This window comes from Microcaecilia unicolor, chromosome 9, assembly GCF_901765095.1.
Source record: "Microcaecilia unicolor chromosome 9, aMicUni1.1, whole genome shotgun sequence".
Lineage (NCBI taxonomy): Eukaryota > Metazoa > Chordata > Amphibia > Gymnophiona > Siphonopidae > Microcaecilia > Microcaecilia unicolor.
Window position 1 is genome coordinate 20801786 of NC_044039.1, and position 19386 is coordinate 20821171.

The window sequence follows — 19386 nt, forward strand, 5'->3', positions numbered from 1 at the left end:
CGTGGCAGGGGGAGTAGTACTCCTCCCCTTGCCTTGGAATCAGCTATCATGACATCAGTGACGTCAGTGCGTGCCTGCCTAGCAGACCACCTCCAGGGATCCACGGTCCCCAGGCACAGAACGTTGGAGATGAGAATTATTATATAGGATGTTGAAACTGGCATGTCAGCCAATTGTAATATAGCTTCCGTTTGCTGAGTAGATCATTCATTTTACAATGCAATGTTTAGGGGATGGTATACATCTAATTGCATTGTTGTACATGTGTATTTGTTTCAGAACTATTTTACCAATATGTATACTCAAGAAACATTTTGCAACCGTTACTTATGTGACTGACTTACCCATAGCAATCATGTGAGTTAGTCCATCAAACACTGATTTTTGCACTTTTGAAATATCGTTCTCATGGGCTCGTAGCTCTTGAAGTGATTTAGGCATATTTGTAGGAAGTTCCTTTAGGTGATTCTTAGATAGGTAAAGTCTCTCCAATTTTGTTAGTGCAGCGAAGGCTGATGGATCTATCTTCTTGATTTTGTTGTTAACAAGGATCAAAGTCTGAAAAATAAAAAAAAAGAGTTTGATACTAGCAGCATACTACACCCTTTTAAGAAAAGTATTTCTGGAAACCTGTAGCAATGTAAGATTTCCAAAAGGTTACACTTCAGGCAGCATCGTTTAGTAACTAATCTCCCTGTTTACTAAGCTGTGCTAGCAGCTACTGTGCGCTAATGCCGACACAGCCCATTCACAGCCGATGGGAGTTTAAGGTACCATTTTACGTAGAGGAGTGTGTTAGCCGTGTTAGTCCACTCTTAAGGTTATCAATAGAAATCAAACAAAATAAAACATGGAAAAGAAAATAAGATGATACCTTTTTTATTGGACATAACTTAATACATTTCTTGATTAGCTTTCGAAGGTTGCCCTTCTTCGTCAGATCGGAAATAAGCAAATGTGCTAGCTGACAGTGTATATAAGTGAAAACATTCAAGCATTACTACGACAGTCTGACAGGGTGGGAGGATGGGGGTGGGTAGGAGGTATGCATGGGGACATCAAAGCATATCATTGATATTCTAACAGGATGGGTGTGGATAGGTGAGGGGTGGGGTGATCAACAGAGAAATACAGCTTTATGCTTTATAATGGGCTAGGAACCCCAGATCCTTGTTAAGTCCTTTTTGTTGGGTGTTAAAATATTCAATCATTCTGACTTCAAAGGTCTTACGTTCGTGTATGGTTTTAAAGTTACCTTTCAGGATTCTCACTGTGAAGTCACTGGTACAGTGTCCTGGTCCTGTAAAATGCTGACCAACAGGCGTGGGAGCCCTACTGGCACCAGTATTGTTCATGTGATGTCTATGTAAATTGAATCTTCTCTTAAGCATTTTGAATCTGGGAAATGTCAAGGCAGGGGTATTTGGGGATCATTCTGTCCCCCAATACCTTCCAAGGAGAACCCATAGTAAAGGCTGAAGAGTGTGTCGGAGGGTTGAGGGCTTCAGGGAGGACATCCATAGGGGGCAGGGCTTTTCTGAGGGGTTACTTGGGGATACCGAGTACCGGCACCTTTTCCATTGTCTGCTAAAATTGACCCAGGGTCCCCAAGTTTTAATGGAGGAGCTCAGGCTCTACACACCAATTCTGCCTTTGTCATAGATTCTGTGACTGGTTACAGGGGTCCTGGCTATTGTGGGGTGGGTCCCTCAGTGATCACCCCACCCCTGGAATTTGAGTACCAGCACCTTTTTCACTATCGAAAACACACTGATAGGGGGTAAAGAGTTTCAGCAAAGGCATTCAGGTGAGGAGGTACTTAGGGAGCGTCTTCCTTCAGCAGAATCATTTTGGGGGTCCTCAGTCCTAGCAGACACATTTGGGGTGTCCAGGTAGGGCATTCAACGGGTGGCCATTTTCAGCAGAGCCGTTTAATAATAATAATTTCAGGGTGTGCGCGGTTCTTTTTCACTGCACCAGCTGGGGTAAGAGTATGGGAGGAGTTTGCAAGTACAGAAAAAGATATTTAAAAATTCCACCCCCCCCCCCCCCGCCACACACACACACACAAATCCATGGGTAAAAGCATTCATGAATTTTGCATCAACCGATAGACATTTAAATCACTTGTCCATGGCTAACTGTGAATGTTTGGCAGCATTAACCAGTTTGTGCCGCTGAATAATCAGAATGTGTGAGCCAACTTGTGAGCGTTCCAGGGGCAGAGTTGTCATTTATGCGGTTAAGTGCTGATAGTCACCCCTAACCGCATGAGAAAACCTCTTAAACTGGGTTGCTTTAATTGCTTGAGCGGTTAAGGACCAAATAGTTCACTTAACTGCATCAGTTTTAGTGGCCAATGTACAGCTGAAGATGTACTGAAGACGTACAAGGAGAGACTTGCTGACCTGAACATGTATACCCTGGAGAAAAGAAGAAACCAGGGTGATATGATACAGTACTACTACTACTACTATTTAGCATTTCTATAGCGCTACAAGGCTTACGCAGCGCTGCACAAACATAGAAGAAAGACAGTCCCTGCTCAAAGAGCTTACAATCTAATAGACAAAAAATAAAGTAAGCAAATCAAACCAATTAATGTGTACAAGAAGGAGGAGAGGAGGGTAGGTGGAGGCGAGTGGTTACAAGTGGTTACGAGTCAAAAGCAATGTTAAAGAGGTGGGCTTTCAGTCTAGATTTAAAGGTGGCCAAGGATGGGGCAAGACGTATGGGCTCAGGAAGTTTATTCCAGGCGTAGGGTGCAGCGAGACAGAAGGCGCGGTCTGGAGTTGGCAGTAGTGGAGTTGGCAGTAGTGGAGAAGGGAACAGATAAGAAGGATTTATACAGATGTTCAAATATTTGAAAGGTATATATTCGCAGACAAACATTTTCCCGAGATAAGAAGGTGGTAGAACTAGATGACATGCATTGAAGTTGAAAGGGGGCCAACTCAGGAATAATGTCTGGAAGTATTTTTTCACTGGCAGGGTGGTAGGTACCTGGAATGCCCTCTGGTGGCAGGTGATGGAGATGCAAACGGTAATGGAATTCAAAAATGCATGGGATAAAAAACAAAGGAATCCTGATTGGAAGGAATGGATCCAAAGAAGCTTAGCGGAGATTAGGTAGCAATACCACTAATTTGGGAAGCAAAGCCAGTGCAGGGCAGTTCTACGGTTTGTGCCCTCGCCGTGGCTGAATAGAGTTGGATGGGCTGGAGTGGAGCTTTTCAGGGGCTTCGACGTTAATTCAGAAATTGTAGAACAAGGCTATTGCTGGGCAGACTTCTATTCACTCTGCTGCTCCCCAGTACCTCTCCACTCTTGTTTCTCCCTACGCCCCCCCCCCCCCTCGGGTACTCTGTTCTGTTGATAAATCTCTCTTATCTGTCCCCTTCTCCTCTATTGCTAATTCCAGACTCCGTTCCTTTTATCTTGCTGCACTCCCAATCTTGAGTATAAATTCTTTGTGTTCTGTTCCCAGATATAACAACATTTAACTGCCTCATTATTCAGTTGTATCAGATGTTTTTTTTAAGTGAAGTCCTCAAAAGCTAGTTTACAAGCTCTTTTAGGAAGAGACTGCAAACTTCTTGATGCGGTCTGCAGAAAGATATTCCAGAGTTCTGTCCTAACATTGAGAATCGCTTTGTATCAGCTTCAGGTCTTACACTATTGGCATACTTTACTCCAGCAACTTGTGGACAACTCTCATCTTTTTTCTGATTCTCAGCATGATCAGTTACATCTATGACCTCCAGGAATCAACATGTCATCTAATCAAGTCTGCCTAGGACAATTTTCATACCACTACTAGAGCTGTGTAGCTGTTGCCATTGCTGCCATAGACTTGCTTGGCTTAACTCTTGTCTCAGAGAAGATCTCTGTGATCATCTGCTTACTTTATTTTTTGTCTATTAGATTGTAAGCTCTTTGAGCAGGGACTGTCTTTCTTCTATGTTTGTGCAGCGCTGCATACGCTTTGTAGCGCTATAGAAATGCTAAATAGTAGTAGTAGTAGTATTCACTCTGCCGCTCCTCAGTACCTCTCCACTCTTGTCTCTCCCTACGCCTCCCCTCGAGCACTCCGTTCTGTAGATAAATCTCTCTTATCTGTCCCCTTCTCCTCTATTGCTAATTCCAGACTCCGTTCCTTTTATCTTGCTGCACCTCACGCCTGGAATAAACTTCCCGAGCCTGTGCGTCTAGCCCCCTCTTTGGCCGTTTTCAAGTCCAAACTTCCCACCTCTTTACCACTGCTTTTGACTCCTAACCACTGCTCACGTGCCCTATCCTTTATCCTCATCTCTTTATTCCCCTACCCTTAATTGTTCTGTCTGTCTCATGTCTTATCTAGATTGTAAGTCTTTGAGCAGGGACTGTCTTTTTGTGTATGGTGTACAGCGCTGTGTATGCCTTGCAGCACTATAGAAATGACAAGTAGTAGTAGTAGTATGGTCTAGGCCCTGAACATGGCAAGGACAAATCAAGACCAGGTATACATATGAAGTATCACATCATAAACTCATTATTGAGCAGATTGGATGGACCGTAGAGGTCTTTATCTGCTGTCATCTACTATATTACTATATTACTGTGTGGCTGAACATGGCCTGGCATTAAATATCCAGGAATACAGCCAGCTACTGGCTAAATATCTACTCCAATGATTAATGAGAGAGAAAAATATTTGAGCCCTCAAAAATTATCAAAATCAAATGTTCTGTAGGAATTCACCAATGACATTGTTAACCTCATGCTCATATGTTCTTACATGAAGATTCTTGAGGCTCTTGAGATCATTTTCTTTTATTTCAGTGATTTTGTTGTTCTGTAGGTCAAGCAAAGTAGTGTCTGAGGGAATATTCTTTGGCACTGTGTCTAGACCTGCGGAAAGAGAAGAGTTGAAATAAATATAGAAATAAATAAAAATAAATACGCCTGGAAAATAGACATTTGTTGTTCCAGTAATTCAACAAATCATTCTACAGTAGTTCCTTTCAATATATAAACCAAGAAGCTGTTCAGATTTCTGTTTCAAGCTCACTAGTTTACATGGCCTAAAATATTATCCGGCTGATGTTCAGCCCACGGCAGTCAGCGTTTTTTAAAAACGTTGACTGCCATGGGCAGATTTAGCCCCGGATTTTCAATGCTGGGCCATTTCCAGGCACCAGAATTGACTATATGGGGATATATACATTTAAAGAAGCCACCAGGGCTTTTGCAGGTCTCAGCCAGAATCCACATAAGACACTTATGCAGGCTTCGGCTAAATATCAACCGGGACCTACATAAGTTGCTCACCACTCCTCCGAATCCCCCTCCCTCTCTCTCTTCCCCATGACCCTGATGATCCTCCTTCTTTGGCCAGCTTAAACTTAACCAGCCAAGTCAATATTTAATGCGCATTAACCTACAAGTTTACATACATTTAAGTTGATTAGCACGCAATGAAGGAATGTTAAAAGATTGTTATCAAAAAGATTGTTATTAAACGAAAAAAAAAAATCCTAAAATGAAAAAAGGCCAATCAACAAGAAATTTTGTGCACACCCCTAGAACTTACCTTCTCTTGATTCAGAGGACTTATTTAATTTACGAATACCACCTAAATCGCTTGATTTCACTAATACAAGAGCCTCAGAAACAAAGGTATGTCTCATCTGCTTTAAATTTCATTGCACAGTGATGGTGGTTCCCAGCGTTGGTGGTGATTCCGCTGGAAGGGTTCAAGGTGCTCTGCGCCTGACCAGTTGCATGCGTCTCTGAGCACCAGGGACCCAGGCCTGGAGGTCTCGGAGTCCTATCCGCAGCGTGGCTGTGGAGTGTTTTACCAGCAGTAGTAACAGCGTGTTAGCCTTGCAGACTTCATTAATGGTTTCCAAAGAATATGGGTTAAACGTTTGTCCACAAAGTGTGAATCTAGTCATCCTGCGTTCTAGAAACAGCTCAGAGACTTCCACTTGTTTAAGACTTTTTGGCTACTGTGTTTGTAATACATTGATCTTTCTTTTTGTTTTACTGTAATCCGCTCTGGATAAGGGTGGGCAAGAAAAACAATAAATCTAAATCGTATCATTCTTTTCTAAAGGAAAATGAATGGTATGTAGGGTGTGCATGCCTATTTTTGGATATCAAGCTCATAAACGTTGCTAAAACCGAAATGTCCATGAGCACGGGGAGGCCAGATGTCTTTGCTCATTTTGGTACCTGTATGGATTATTAGAAAACCTAGCAATAAGATATAGCTGTTGGATTTACTGTTAGTCCTCCTGTTAGGATCACAGAGGAGGGGCCTAGTGGTTAGGACGGTGGCCTTTGGTCCTGGGGAACTGAGGAACTGAGTTTGATTCCCACTTCAGGCACAGGCAGCTCCTTGTGACTCTGGGCAAGTCACTTAACCCTCCATTGCCCCATGTAAGCCACATTGAGCCTGCCATGAGTGGGAAAGCACAGGGTACAAATGTAACAAAAATAAAATAGATGCTATTGGAGATTCTAGATGGAATGTTGCTACTATTGGAGATTCTACATGGAATGTTAATGTTGCTATTCCACTAGCAACATTCCATGTAGAAGGCTGTGCAGGCTTCTGTTTCTGTGAGTCACGGCCACATTGGTGATCCTGCAAGGGACGACTTGGCTTATGCTACTCTTCTCCACTCCCTCATGGCCTTGCAGTTGACTATTGCAATATTATTTACATGGGTCTTCCTTCCTCAGACGCCTACAGTCAGTCCACAATACCTCCATCACCATCAGGCGTCTATCTTGGGCCTGTTGTTACAACCATATTACCCCTCTCCTAATCAAATATCACTGGCTCCCTGTTTCATTTAGAATTTGTGTTGCATAAAGTTTGGCATCAAGGCGGGGTCCCTTTGTACCTCTCCTCTTTGATCTCCCCTTACACCCCCCTTCTCAGTCATTACACTCCACTTCTGAGCACAGCCTGTCTATTCTCCTCAGATCATTTCTCATGTCTGGAGTTTACATGCCAATCTGCATTTTTCTACATTACCCCCTCCCTCCGGGGGGGGGGGGGGGTTACTAAAGTTTAGCTCAAGTTAAGTGTAGCAGAGCCCATAGGAATAAAATGGGCTCTACTGCAGATAACTGGAGCTAAGCTTTAGTAAAAGACCCCCTCAGGGGTTTTATTCCATTGTCCCTCCAGGCTGAGTTGTCCTATGTGAAATTCAAAACTTCCCTGAAAAGGCTTCTCTATTCCATGGCTTTCCCTGGCTTGGCGGTGGAGTATAGATACCCCGGCAGTCAGTCTGGCATCTGTTTCTCTCCTGCTTTCATCTTTGATTGAATTGTAGTTCCTTTCTATTCCAATTATATATTTAGATCGTAGACTGCTTTGATGTTCCTAATGAAAGGCCATTAAACATAAACATCAACTTATCAGTGAAGGTGGTGAACAGCAATACTTTAACAGATTCTGGACTTGCTTGCCGCCGCCCCCCCCCCCCCCCAAACTTGAAGGGCAATACAAAGATTGAAAGTTCAAAAAGGAGACACAGGAAGGAGGTGTTTGTGTTGAGTAAAGGGGGAGGAGAAGAGATGCTGCTGTGGAGTTCAGTATGAGAAATTACAATACCTACCCAAACTGGAAGAAACACAACTGGGCAGATAGGAAGGACCAAGCTGGTTCTTGTCTGCCATCATTTGTTAGGTTTTGTTTTAGGCCAATAATCTAAAGATCTACGGGGCCAATATTCAGCTGTCAAGGGGTGAGCGTCTTGGTCATCGCCGATGGCATTATTCACAATTATTCAAAGCCAGGACCTGTGTGGACTTCGGCTTTCAATATACAGTTATTTTTAAGCCAGATAACACATAGCCGCTTAAGTCAATATTCATCACTTAAGTGGCCATGGGTTACTGCATAAAAATAGGACCCACTTTTATGCAGTCCTATTTATACTGTAAACCTGGCCACTTAAGGGCTAAACATCAGCTTTTTTTTTTCCCGTTATCCGCGAAAGCCGGCCATCTGGTAGCCACGCCCATGCCCGCCCATGTCCCACCTTCGCTACGCCGCCGACAAGCCTCCTTGAACTTTTGCCGGTGTGGCGATGGGAAAATGGCGATGGTGTCAAAAAAGCTGCTTTCGATTATATCGATTTGCTGCTTTTGAGAGATCGCCGGCCATCTCCCGATTTATGTTGGAAGATCGCCGGCGATCACTTTCGAAAATAAGCCTGTTAGCCGGTTAAGTGCCACTGAACATTAGCAGCTAGTCCAAACCAAGCGATTTAACCAGTCAGTGGCCAGCTAATTCGCTTTGAATATCGGGCCCTGCATTCCTAACTTTCAGAATTAGAAGGTCTAGATGTTCCAAAATTAAAATTCTCATCTGCTGAGCTCCTAAATTCAAGTTTCTATGTTTTACTAGACTCTACAAAATGGATGGAGCCAAGTCAGAGGGAATGATGTACAGTATTTTCTAGAAGAGAATCCACTATCGTGTTTCCCCGAAAATAGGACCTACCCCAAAAATAAGACCTACCCGGGTTTTCCTGCAAATTTAAAATATAATTCATCCCCCCAAAAGTAAGACCTACCAAACTTTTTTTTTAAGCAGGGCCGCCGAGAGCCACCCGAGGTCGCCCCCCACCCGAGGTCGCGCCCCCCCCTCCGTCATTCCTGGAACTAACCTGAAGCTCCTTTCACCTTCGCAAGTTCGGATTCGTCAGGCGAGGGCGGGACACGGAAGGAAGGAGAGGTCTGCCATTCTACGCGCGTAGGTCATTACCACCCAGTTAACGCATGAGACCTTACCGCTAAGTGAATGGCTGGCAGTAAGGTCTCAGACCCAAAATGGACACGCGCCAATTTCTATTTTGCCGCACACCCATTTTTGGCCCAAATTTTAAAAAGGCCTTTTTTACAGGCGGGCTGAAAAATGGATCTGTGCGCGCCCAAAACCCGCGCCTACACTACCGCAGGCCGTGTTTCAGCACAGCTTAGTAAAAGGACCCCTCTATGAATAAAAGTAGGTGCCTACTCTTCTTTGTAGAGTATTGCAGCAGGTGGCATAGTTGCACCTATCTGCATCAGGGGCGTAGCTATCATGGAGCCACGGGGGCATGGGCCCCCGTAGATTTGGCCCTGGACCCCCCTGCCACAACCCTCTCGACCCCCCCCCTTCCCGCCGCCAACCCTTCCCCGCCGCCGTCGCTTACCTTTGCTGGCAGGGGACTCCAACCCCCGCCAGCCGAAGTTCTCTCCTCGGCCACGCGGCATTGCTTGCTGAATGATCTGATCAAGTTTCTGTGCGTGCGTCTGACATCCTGCACGTTGTACATGCAGGACGTCAGACGCACGCACAGAAACAGATTCAAACTTCATCAGATCATTCGGCAACGCTGCGCAGCCGAGAAGAGGACTTCAGCTGGTGGGGGTTGAGGTACGCGGCGGGAGACGGTTGGCAGGAGGGGTCGAGAGGGTTGCGGTGGGGGGGGGTCAGCAACGCCGCGCGGCCGAGAAGAGGACCTCGGCTGGCGGGGGTTGGGGTCCCCCGCCAGCAAAGGTACGCGGCGGGAGAGGGTTGGTGGCGGGAAGGGGGGATCAAAAGGGTTGCGACGGTGGCGGGGGGGCGGCGGCACTGGGGGGGGGCTAAAATGTGACCCTTCACCTCGGGCTCTGGACCCCCTCCCGTCGAAGTCTGGCTACGCCCCTGATCTGCATGCATGAGTGTGTATAAATTATAGTTCTCTATAATACTCGCATGTACACTCTGCCCATGCAAATGGCACTGGCAAAATACACCAAACAAACCACACAGTGGATGTGACAGAATATTTTTTGTTACATTTGTACCTCGCGCTTTCCCACTCATGGCAGGCTCGATGTGGCTTACATGGGGCAATGGAGGGTTAAGTGACTTGCCCAGAGTCACAAGGAGCTGCCTGTGCCTGAAGTGGGAATCAAACTCAGTTCCTCAGTTCCCCAGGACCAAACTCCACCACCCTAACCACTAGGCCACTCCTCCACTGTTGCTACTATTTGAGATTCTACATGGAATGTTGCTATTCCACTAGCAACATTCCATGTAGAAGTCGGCCCTTGCAGATCACCAATGTGGCCGCGCAGGCTTCTGCTTCTGTGAGTCTGACGTCCTGCACGTACATGCAGGACGTCAAACTCCCAGAAACAGAAGCCTGCGCAGCCTTCTACATGGAATGTTGCTAGTGGAATAGCAACATTCCATGTAGAATCTCCAATAGTAGCAACATTCCATGTAGAATCTCCAATAGTATCTCTTTTATTTTTGTTACATTTGTACCCTGCGCTTTCCCACTCATGGCAGGCTCAATGCGGCTTACATGGGGCAATGGAGGGTTAAGTGATTTGCCCAGAGTCACAAGGAGCTGCCTGTGCCTGAAGTGGGAATCAAACTCAGTTCCTCAGTTCCCCAGGACCAAACTCCACCACCCTAACCACTAGGCCACTCCTCCACTCCTCCAGTGGCTTGAAGTCTTTAGTAATAAAGTGACTTGACATGACCGTGTTTCTGCTAATAGGCCTGCCACGGTGCTCTGACTTAAAAGACACAAACCAATGTAAATTTCAAACAAAAAAACAGGCAAAGGGGAAAAGGGGCCCACAACTTCCACAAGAGGCAAGCACAAAACAACAGTGGAGCAAATTGGTTTTTGTCTTTTAAGTCAGAGTGTGTTGGCGCTTCACAAGATTTCACAATTGCGCAGTGAGAACCTTAGACTCCTGATGCAGGCCTTTTAGCCAAAACATGGCTGTGTCGAGTCGCTTGAAGATATATTATTAAACACTTCCAGCCTATTTCTGTCACCTCAACTGTGTTAGAAACATAGAAACATGACGGCAGATAAAGGCCACATGACCCATCCAGTCTGCCCATCCTCTGTAACCCCTAATTCTTCCTGTTCCTAAGCGATCCCACACGCTTATCCCATGCCTTTTTAAATTCTGACACAGTCCTCGACTCCACAACCTCCACCGAGAGGCCATTCCACGCCTCCACCACCCTTTCTGTGAAATAATACTTCCTTAGGTTACTCCTAAGCCTATTTCCTCTTAATTTCATCATATGCCCCCTCATTCCAGAGCTCTCCAGTTGAAAAAGGCTCTCTTCCTGTACATAAATGCCCTTGAGCTATTTAAACATTTCTATCATGTCTCCTCTGTCCCTCCTCTCTTCCAGCGTATACATGTTCAGGTTCATAAGCCTGTCTCTATAGTTTTTGTGTTGAAGATCGCTTACTAATTTTGTACCCGCCTTCTGGACCGACTCCATCCTGTTTTGATTGTTGTTTTGATTGTGGAGTGTGGTTTTTCTGTGGTTCCAATGGCACAGTACACACCATCAAAGCATGACACAGACCTTTCACTAGTTGGTATTCTACGTGAGGTCATCTACAAGTGTAAGTGGCTATTTATGTGCATAAATGACTAGACTAGCATCCTGCCACCTTAAACTAGGCAACTCCGTACAAAATTACTCCTGAGATATTTGATGATGATTCCTGGTGCTCAAGAGCTAACTTAAGAGCCTAAGGTGCCCTTTTACTAAATCTTAGCATGCGCTAAATGCTAAGAAGCATGTTATATACCTATGGGCATCTTGGCATTTCGTGCGAGCTAATTCTGTTAGCGCACACTGGGGCCCTTTTACTAAGATGCATAGGCGCCTACGCACGTACACTGTGCGTGAAATTAGAACTACTGCCCAGCTACCGCGTGCCCCGGGTGGTAATTCTAATTTTGACGTGTGTCCAAAATGCGCAGCAGAAAATAATTTCTATTTTCTACCGCGTGGCGCTAACCGGGCGGTAAACGGCAGTGTACGTGTGCTGACGATTACCACCCGGTTAACGCGTGAGACCTTACCGCTAAGTCAATGGGTGGCGGTAAGGTCTCAGGCCCAAAATGGATGGACGCTGATTTTTATTTTGCTGCACGTCCATTTTCGTCAAAAAAGGCCTTTTTTACAGGCGCACTGAAAAATTGACCAGCGCACCTTAGTAAAAGGACCCCTAAATGAAGGAACCGTATTTTGAATGGGTTGATTCACTAACCCACGTGGAGGGGCATAATCGAACAGGGGCGCCCATCTCTAAGGACGGCCCCATAAAGGGTTGTTCCCGAACGTATTATCGAAAGAAGATGGGCGTCCATCTTTCGTTTCGATAATACGGTCGGGGACGCCCAAATCTCAACATTTGGGTCGACCTTAGAGATGGCCGCCCTTAGAGATGGCTGGCCTTGGTTTTCACCGATAATGGAATCCAAAGACAGCCATCTCAAAAACGGCCAAATCCAAGCCATTTTGTCGTGGGAGGAGCCAGCATTTGTAGTGCACTGGTCCCCCTCACATGCCAGGACACCAACCGGGTATCCTAGGGGGCACTGCAGTGGACTTCAGAAATTGCTCCTAGGAGCATAGCTCCCTTACCTTGGGTGCTGAGCCCCCCAACCCCCCCCCCCCCTCCAGATCCGCCTGCCTGAAGTACACTGCACCCACTACAACTGCTCCAGGGACCTGTATAGTGCTGCGGTGGACCTGAGTAAGGCATTTGAGGCTGGCATAGAGGCTGTCAAAAAAGTATTTTTAACCTGTTTTTTATGGTGGGAGGTTGTTAGTGACCACTGGGGGAGTAAGGGGAGGTCATCCCCAATTCCCTCCGGTGGTCATCTGGTCAGTTTGGGCACCTTTTTGAGGCTTGGTCGTGAGAAAAAATGGACCAAGTAAACTCGGCCAAGTGCTCGTCAGGGCCGCCCTTCTTTTTTACATTATCAGCCGAGGATGCCCATCTCTTAAGCATGCCCCAGTCCTGCCTTCGCTACGCCTCCAACACGCCCCCGTGAATTTTGGTGGTCCCCGCGATGGACTGCAGTTGAGGGTGCCCAAAATCGGCTTTCGATTATGCCGATTTGGGCGACCCTGAGGGAAGGACGTCCATCTCCCGATTTGTGTCAGAAGATGGGCACCCTTCTCTTTTGAAAATGCCCCTGCTAGCGTTCCGTACGGAAATCCAATCATGTTCTCTAACAGCACAAATAATTTAATTTGGCTTAACAAGCCAATCAGCATTGTCAACAGCACTTAACAAGCAATAATGAGCACTAATTGTCAATAATTGGAATTTACACACACAAATTCCTAAGCATATTCTGTAATGCACTGTGTCTAAATATTAATGTGTACACACAAAAAGGGGCATGGTTAAAAGCGAGGAAATGGGCATTTCACGGGCATTCCAAAATTTCGTGCACTGTTATAGAATATGGCCCTCTGCGCCTAAATATACATGCTGGGATTTATGCCGCATTTTCATCGGTGTAAATGGATGCGCATAGTTTTAGGCGCTAGGGTATCAACTAAGCCTATTCTATATACCGCACCCAAATTTAAGCACCGCTTATAGAATACGCTTAGGCAGAAATGTTTTCCGTACGGATTTTTCAGGCGCCGTATATAGAATGTGGCCCATAATTCCTAGACACACTTCTGACCTACCCATACCCCTCCCATGTCCACACACCCCTAAACGTTGTGTGTGATAGAATCCTGACTAAGGGCAGTTCCATGTGCAAGTGCTAATTGGTGCCAATCACTACCAATTAATACCAATTGAAGCCAATAATTTATTTATTTATTGCATTTGTATCCCACATTATCCCACCTCTTTGCAGGCTCAATGTGGCTTACAATAAATCGTTCTTGGTGATAATAGATTAGAACGCAATCAACCCCAAATGACAGCCTAATTAAATTACGTTGCATGTTCAACCAACTTTTTTGCTATAAATTGCAACTTTGTACTCTCAGCGTAAAGTTGGACGCCCAGTTTTATAGAATTGGGAGGATCAGGACAACAGGAGTGTGAGACTGAAGTAATTAAAATCCCAATTAGATTAGCAAGAATGCAAATGGATCGTATTTTATAAATCCAATTTTTTTCCCAAAAGTGCCATCTCTGTACCAAAATGTGCATAGGAAATGCAACACTTGGGATTTTAGTTGGGGGCTGGAAAGCATTTTCAACGCTGGAAGAAGAACATGTCTTTAAATCAGGCACAAGGGCCAAACACATCAGTCACCTAATTGTGTTCCTTCTCATGCAATAAACATTCCCGCTAACCACTCTATCCTGTCCAGCCATCTCCATTTTGTATATTTGCTGGTCTTTTGCTTTTATGCACTGGAAGAAAAGAGTCAGATTTTGTAACATTTACTCCAAGAGAGTCTAAACAATGCCAAGGATAACAGCTGCAGCCAGACAGCATGAACCTTTTTCATAATCAGAAACAGAATTATCAGACGAGAGAGGGAGAGGCAGAGAACCAAATCCCATCAGAACTGCAGAATGGAAGTTGTAACAGAAAATACCATTTACAGGTTTTTCTTGTTCGTTTACGGAAAAATCTTTTTCTGTAATTAACTAGTAAGGTTTTCCTATTGATTTCTGTAAAATGTCTCTGCATCTGGTCTTAAAAAAGATACAGTGAACGCAGAAAATGGACAGAGAAGGGCGATGAAAATGATAAAGGGGATGGGAAGACTTCCCAATGAGAAAAGGTTAAAGCGGCTAGGGCTCTTCAGCTTGGAGAAAAGACAGCAGAGGGGAAATATGATAGAGGGCTATAAAATAATGAGTGGACTGGTATCGCTTGTTTACTCTTTCCAAAAATACTAGCACTAGGGGGCAAGCAATGAAGCTACAAAGTAGTAAATTTAAAACAAATCAGAGACAATTTTTCTTTACTCAATGTGTAATTAAACTCTAGAATGCATTGCCATAGAATGTAGTAAAAGCAGTTAGCTTGGCAGGGTTTAAAAAAGGTTTGGATAGTTTCCTAAAAGAAAAGTCCATAAGCCATTGTTAAGATGGACTTGGGAAAATCCACTGCTTATTTCTAGGATAGAAAAACTGTCAAACTTCTGCGACACCAATCTACTAATAATGCAACTTATACAATACAAAAGTAGTAGAAATTAAAGCAAGAGTAACAGTTGACTACTATATAGGTTCATAGGGGAAAGTCTCATATAGTCACTGGGGTTACTTTCACTTCACCAATGTGGTAAACACCTGTTCGTGACGAATTTAATCATAGACAAAACAGTAGATCACTTCATGCAAGGATGACTGAACATCGTTTGCGGAACATAGGAGCCCCGTTGGTGCAGCATTGCATTAAAAACAATCACACTGTGGATGTCTTAACATGTATGGTGATCGACCATGCTATCCTGATATCTAGGGGAGGTGACCGCAATAGGAAATTATTGCAGCAGGAAACTTTTTGGATCTACCATCTGGACACCCTGGAACCTAAGGGGCTGAATACATACATACATTGGGGATGTTTTATGTGACACACGGTTAAAGTTCCAGGATGTGTCATCATCTGTCAGTTACTTCAGGTATAGTTACCATCATGGGAGCCAACTTTTCAAAATGATTGGGGGTGCAGAAATTTTTTTTTTTTTTTTTTACAGGTGGTGCATTCCCCCCTCCCCCTGTCCCCCCTCCCCCTGTCCCTCTCCCCTCCCTCATCCCCCTCCCCCCTCATCCCCCTCCCCTGTCTCCCTGTCCCCCCTCCCTCCGAGTTCCAGGCCCCCCTCCCTCCCCTCTCTCTCTCCTTTCCCTCCCTCTCCCTCTGAGTTCCAGGGGCCCCCTCCCTCCCTCCCTCCCAGTTCCAGGGTCATTGTCCCTCCCTTCCTCCCATCGAGTTCCAGGCCCCCCGCCTCCAAATTTTAAAAGTCATCTATTTTACCTCATTGGGGTTAGGGCGGCAGCAGTGGTAAAAAGCATGCAGACTCGGCTCGGTGCTTAGTTGTTTTCCCTTCTCTCTCTCTCTCAGCTCTGGTCCCACCCTTGCGGAAACAGGAAATGAGGGCAGGACCAGAGCTGAGAGAGAAAGAGAAGGGAAAACAACTAAGCACCGAGCCAAGCCTGCATGCTTTTTACCGCTTCTGCCGCCCTAACCCCGAGGAGGTAAAATAGATTACTTTTAAAATTTGGAGGGAGGGGGCCTGGAACTCGATGGGAGGGAGGGAGGGAACGAACTTACGGTGGGTGAACGAACTTCCGGTGGGTGAAATATTGGGGGTGCTCGAGCACCCACAGCACCCACGGAGTCGGCGCCTATGGTTACCTTATATAAGACGCCGCCGCCATGATTTTGTTCATGGTGGCAGGCTGATGATGAGGCTGAGAGACTGTGAGCCATGAGATTGATCACTTATGCAGGAGTGCTGCATTCGATGGCAGTGCTAAGCTGTTTGTGCTTTATTTTGTTTCAGCAGGTCCGGTGAGAGATTATCCCCTGACAAAGCTGTAAAAGCGAAACAGGCACCTGTCGGGTTTTACAAATACACCGAGACATACAGATAAGTGTTGGAGATTCACTTCCGCTAGCACAATACCTATCGGCATAACCACCACAATGGATATTGAATGTTAAGACATATTGGTGGCAACATTATAGTGAGTAAATGAACTAAGAACAAAAAAAGAAAAAATATAAAGTGGATTGTTGATAAAGAACGCTACTGCGACCATATATCTAGGAAGGCTGGGGTTTTGTCTATGATGAAATTCGTCACGAACAAGGGTTCACCGCATTGGTGAAGTGAATGTAGCCCCTGTGACTATATGAGTGGAGGAGTGGCCTAGTGGTTAGGGTGCTGGACTCTGGTCCTGAGGAACTGAGTTCAATTCCCACTTCAGACACAGGCAGCTCCTTGTGACTCTGGGCAACTCACTTAACCCTCCGTTGCCCCATGTAAGCCGCATTGAGCCTGCCATGAGTGGGAAAGCGCGGGGTACAAATGTAACAAAAATAAAATAGATACTATTGGAGATTCTACATGGAATGTTGCTACTATTGGAGATTCTACATGGAATGTTGCTATTCCACTAGCAACATTCCATGTAGAAGGCTGCGCAGGCTTCTGTTTCTGTGAGCCTGATGTCCTGCACGTACGTGCAGAACGTCAGACTCACAGAAGCAGAAGCCTGCGCGGCCACATTGGTGATCTGCAAGGCCCGACTTCTACATGGAATGTTGGAATAGCAACATTCCATGTAGAATCTCAAATAGTAGCAACAGTGGAGGAGTGGCCTAGTGGTTAGGGTGGTGGACTTTGGTCCTGAGGAACTGAGTTTGATTCCCACTTCAGGCACAGGCAGCTCCTTGTGACTCTGGGCAAGTCACCTAACCCTCCATTGCCCCAGGTACAAATAAGTACCTGTATATGTAAGCCACATTGAGCCTGCCATGAGTGGGAAAGTGTGGGGTGCAAATGTAACAAAAAAAAAATGAGACTTTCCTCTATAAACCTATATAGTAGTCAACGGTTACTCTTGCTTTAATTTCTACTACTTTTGCATTGTATTTCTAGAATAAGCACCATAAAATGTATCGTACTGTTTTGGGATCTTGCCAGGTACTTGTGACCTGGATTGACCGCTATTGGAAACAGGATGCTGGGCTTGATGGACTTTTGGTTTGTCCCAGTACGGCAATACATATGTACTTATGTACTTATGTTTTACTAGCAAAATTTGGGATTATCGTAAAAGCAGACGTACAACAAATTCCCTGCCACAAGGTTTCAATCTTTACTCTTCCCCTTCCCCCGCTAAAATACTGCCCTCAGCAGTTTTGACAGTGATTGAACTAAGCTGGAGTTTCAAGCCTACTGTGTCACAATTCCACCTAAAAAAAAAAAAAAAAAAGGACGTAAAGCTGTGTCCAAATTTCAACCCGTAGCCAAGTTTTCTGTAGAACAGATCATTCAGTTTAATTGTAAGTGCCAGAAGAACATCAGAAGGTTTAAATTAAGCGTTCTCTGTGGGACTGTTTCTGGATAACCAGTCCGTAACTCAGCTGAAGTCATGGAAAATGGAGGCAAGAAAAATAGGGCACAAAGAATTAGTGTGTGTTTTAAAAGATTACAAAAGATTATGAACTGAAATTGTTTAACCAGATGACGGCGGCCATGCTGGAAAAAATAACAGTGGGAAACTTTAGTTATCCAGAATTTACTTTTTTTTTTTGTTTTGTTACATTTGTACCCCGGCGCTTTCCCACTCATGGCAGGCTCAATGTGGCAGGCAATGGAGGGTTAAGTGACTTGCCCAGAGTCACAAGGAGCTGCCTGTGCCTGCAGAGGGAATCGACCCAGTTCCCCAGGACCAAAGTCCACCACCCTAACCACTAGGCCACTCTTCCACTGTTGCTACTATTTGAGATTCTACATGGAATGTTGCTATTCCACTAGCAACATTCCATGTAGAAGTCGGCCCTTGCAGATCACCAATGTGGCCGCGTAGGCTTCTGCTTCTGTGAGTCTGATGTCCTGCACGTACGTGCAGGACGTCAGACTCACAGAAACAGAAGCCTGCGCAGCCTTCTACATTGAATGTTGCTAGTGGAATAGCAACATTCCATGTAGAATCTCCAATAGTATCTATTTGATTTTTGTTACATTTGTACCCTGCGCTTTCCCACTCATGGCAGGCTCAATGCAGCTTACATGGGGCAATGGAGGGTTAAGTGACTTGCCCAGAGTCACAAGGAGCTGCCTGTGCCTGAAGTGGGATTCCAACTCAGTTCCTCAGGAGCAAAGTCCACCACCCTAACCACTAGGCCACTCCTCCACTGTTGCTACTATTTGAGATTCTACATGGAATGTTGCTATTCCACTAGCAACATTCCATATAGAAGTCGGCCCTTGCAGATCACCAATGTGGCCGCGCAGGCTTCTGCTTCTGTGAGTCTGACGTCCTGCAGGACGTCAGACTCACAGAAACAGAAGCCTGCGCAGCCTTCTACATGGAATGTTGTTAGTGGAATAGCAACATTCCATGTAGAATCTCCCATAGTAGCAACATTCCATGTAGAATCTCCAATATTATCTATTTTATTTTTGTTACATTTGTACCCTGCGCTTTCCCACTCATGGCAGGCTCAATGCGGCTTACATGGGGCAATGGAGGGTTAAGTTCCCCAGGACCAAAGTCCACCACCCTAACCACTAGGCCACTCCTCCACTCTGACTTGGAGAAGATAATGGGTTATTCTAGTCAGTGGGGCAGCAAGGTTTTACTGTTCTTAACGACAGTTTTTCTAATTTGTTCTATTCTATTCATACCCTAAAAAGAAAAAAAGGTCCTGAAGTGGAAAATACATAGCAAAGATTGATTTGAAATGCAAGAAAAAACTATTGACTAAAATGAATGAAAAAAACAAAAATTAAGCATCCCTCAAAAATAAGAAAGTCTTCAAACTTCTACAGAGCAATATTTCTAATTACATCTGGAAGAATGTTCTATGCCAACACCAACAGGCAAAACACAATGAAGGTGACATCAAGGA

The 19386-nt window shown here is 45.1% G+C and overlaps 1 protein-coding gene across 1 annotated transcript in view; it reads right to left on the bottom strand.

The window, feature by feature from the left end:
• The window catches only part of DCN (decorin), a 78004-nt gene that overhangs the window by 21796 nt on the left and 36822 nt on the right, over positions 1-19386 (bottom strand). The window contains exons 3-4 of the mRNA XM_030215219.1: positions 4778-4890; positions 345-558 (exon numbers count right to left, since the gene is read on the bottom strand). Coding sequence (XP_030071079.1) covers positions 345-558; positions 4778-4890 — 327 coding nt within the window. The remainder of the gene's footprint in view (positions 1-344; positions 559-4777; positions 4891-19386) is intronic.